Source organism: Mesocricetus auratus, unplaced genomic scaffold (assembly GCF_017639785.1).
Source record: "Mesocricetus auratus isolate SY011 unplaced genomic scaffold, BCM_Maur_2.0 contig_4845_pilon_obj, whole genome shotgun sequence".
Taxonomy (NCBI): Eukaryota; Metazoa; Chordata; class Mammalia; order Rodentia; family Cricetidae; genus Mesocricetus; species Mesocricetus auratus.
The window spans coordinates 39,913-43,026 of NW_024432555.1; the positions used below are offsets into that span (position 1 = coordinate 39,913).

A 3,114-nucleotide genomic window follows, 5' to 3' on the forward strand; every position below is an offset into this window, starting at 1 on the left:
GTGTGAGGCCGTTCTCACTGTGAAGGAACGGCTCTAGGGTGTGTTGCTGAGACAGATGTGAAGGATCAAGATATTCTCATCTATGTTCTTCAAGAAAGGAGCTTAATCTTGCTCTATTCATTGAGCTCACTTGTTTGTGGAATCAGGGTAATACTGGCACAGAGATTAGTTTGTGTATGTTCCTTTGCTTTTTCTTCAAGTATTTTCTTTAACCCTGGTTCACGTTCTTCAGCAAAGTTTTGAATAATCCATGGAATCTAGGATGTTTGGGCTCTGCCATATTTGGCCCACTGCTAGGTGCCAGTTCAAAATAGTTAGCTATGAGTCATGTGTGGGAGAGATTTTATTTTAACTGATTTCCATATTTACGCATGTGTAGGAATACGTACCATATTTTGCAATGTACTGGTGTATAAACACTGTAAAATTCCTTGAAAGCCTCTCTGGACTGTAGTTCTACCATTTACAACACCAATTGTCTTGTAATGTAATCTGTACCTGATCTGTCTTGATGAGTTTGGTTGAAGGGTTGCCTTGTGGCACATCCTTGAAAAGAACTAGCTCATTCTGTCAGGGATCTCAGTATGTTCTTTGCATGCGCACTTCACTGAATCCAACTCTCAACTTTCCTATGATTCCTCATCTACTGCTTTGGGTTTGGTTTCTTCTAGTACTAAAGCACTGAAGATTGTCATTAGGATATCTCACATTTCATGACACAGAATTTGAAGCTATAAACTATACTCCTAAAATTGCATTATTATTATTTATTTCTTTTCACAGGAGATAAAGCGGTCAAATTTGCCAAACACCATGGCCAGCCACATGGAAGAGGACATTCTTGAAAAATATTTCAAGATGTTACTGTCTTTAGGTTGTGGCTCTTTTGGGGAGGTGATGCTGGCCTGCCACCTTCCCACACATACGCAAGTGGCTGTCAAGGTCCTGGAGAAAAACACCAACAGTGTGGCTGACATCAGCACTGAAGTGAACATCCTTCAGTCTGTGGAACACAGGAACATCGTTCGGTTTTTTCACATGATCGACACAGTGACAACCACTTATGTGATCATGGAATATGTGGCAGGAGTAGATCTGGAGAGCTACCTCAGGGCACTGGGCTGTCTAATGGAGGATGAGGCTAGACCGATTTTCCGGCAGGTTGTGTCAGCAATTCATTTCCTCCACCAAAGACACATTGCGCATCGTGATATTAAATTAGAAAACATCTTAGTCGATGCAGCAGGAAATGCAAAGCTGTGTGACTTTGGTATGGCAATTAAGATCACAGAGGGGCAGATGTTGGACGAGCTGTGTGGTTCCTTGCTCTATTGTGCCCCAGAGATCTTGGCAAGTAAACCCTATGATGGAATGGCAGGTGACATGTGGAGCTTGGGTGTCCTCCTATACATCCTGGTCACAGGGCACTTCCCATATATAGAAACCACCATTGAAGGTATGCACAGGCTCATCACCACCACGATGTGTCCCATTCCCAACCACTTGTCAAAATCGTGCTACACCATCATTTCACGATTACTCACGGTTCCCACCTGGTACAGAATAACAATAAGTCAGCTTGTGGAACGACCATGGCTGGGCCACATTGAAGAACATGTACCACCTGCACATAAGGAAATCCTTCCCAGGGTCGTGGAGACTATGTGCACCATGGGCTACACCTGTGAAGAGATAGTATCATCCCTGAAACACAGGCAACCAAATAATGTAACAGCAACCATAAACATCCTCAAACACAAGTTGAGCTGTGGGGATAGCCATGTGCAAGATGAGTCCTGGGTAAAAATGGTCTCTTCAGGTCTTCTTAGCCTCCCTCTGCCCTTGAAGAAGAGAGCTAGTGAACCAGTTCTTACTGCTCAGGGGAATCACTTTCACACAGAACCTGTGGAAGAAAGAGGCAAGGGGTGCAGAAGCTGCCCCAAGCTCAGCAGGTACTCCTGCTTGGAAATGATGCCCTGCCCTGACAACACATTCCCAGAAAGAGAGGCTTCTATGGAGGACGTCACCAACACTGGTACAGGGGACATTGCAGTCAACAGGAATTCAGTTGAAAGTCTACCTGGCAGTCTCCCCTGTCCTGAAGCTGCTCTGGATGGAACTCCTACTGTGTTTGTCAGCACAGACTTCTCCATAGAGGAACCATCTACGGGACCAGACTTTCAGAGAGACCAGTCCCAGGTGGCACCCACAACATCTGGATCCAGACCATTCAGGGGCTGGAACCTGAAGAGGAAGCTGATTTCCCAAGCCATGAGAGCACTGTGCTGCTGTTGCTTCCGCTGCTGCTGTGTGACCACTCCACGGTGAGCCCTGCATGGAGTCCTATATGGAGTGCAGTTGGTCTGTTAACACAGACTAATTACTCCCATGTGTTTGTGAGATATTATTTTATTATCATTTTAGATCACAGGTGCACCCACTGGGAGGGCACAGATTTTAAGATGTCTAGTACATTAGATGGCACATTTCCAGCTTCCTGTATATGTAAATACTGGACTGTTGATGTAAAAGTAGACAGCATTGCATGGGCATGAGCACGTGGGAAGGAAGGGAGGAGAGTTTGCTCTGGGGGCAAAATGTTCAGAATAGTGGAATATTTGGTACCAAATCCTGTCCTATCAAAGTCACTAATAGAGATGCTTTCATGTTTCTTTCTGTTTGGAAGTGAGGAAAAGGAAATGGTCTAGTAGAACACCAGCCTGGTGAGGAGTGACTGCCACAGAAGGGATCCAGGACAGACCATCAGAACACCTTCAACCACCAACAGCAGACATCAGGATCCTGCCTCTATCCTCCTGATATTGTGTGTGATGTGCATGGTTGCATCTCCTTCAGGTTCCTTCAGCAGCAGCAGTTGCTGTTGTACAAAGAGATGGTCATAACACAATCTGCCCAATGACCCTCTATTTCCCTAGCTTTGGCTGTGCTTGTAGGTCCACTCAAAGAGCATGGTAAACAGCTGCTTATACCACCAGGAATGCCTTTTGTACCTGTCTTGGCAGCTCATCAACTTGGTCACTTTAACCACTCCCACTCAATCTGTGAGTGTCTTCTGGAAAGGACAGCAGGACCACTGTAAGTCCCCTGGAACAG

At 45.5% G+C, this 3,114-nt stretch overlaps 1 protein-coding gene across 1 annotated transcript; it reads left to right on the forward strand.

Annotated features, from left to right (window-relative positions):
• Positions 1-813: 813 nt before the first annotated feature.
• On the forward strand, positions 814-2,328 carry LOC121138365 (putative sperm motility kinase W). The gene has a single exon (XM_040741081.1). The coding sequence runs from the start codon at positions 814-816 to the stop codon at positions 2,326-2,328; it is 1,515 nt and encodes a 504-aa protein (XP_040597015.1).
• The last annotated feature ends 786 nt before the right edge of the window (positions 2,329-3,114 follow it).

Bases quoted from the DNA above. Each gene is read 5' to 3' on its own strand.
- LOC121138365 (XM_040741081.1), top strand. From the start codon at position 814: ATGGCCAGCCACATGGAAGAGGACATTCTTGAAAAATATTTCAAGATG.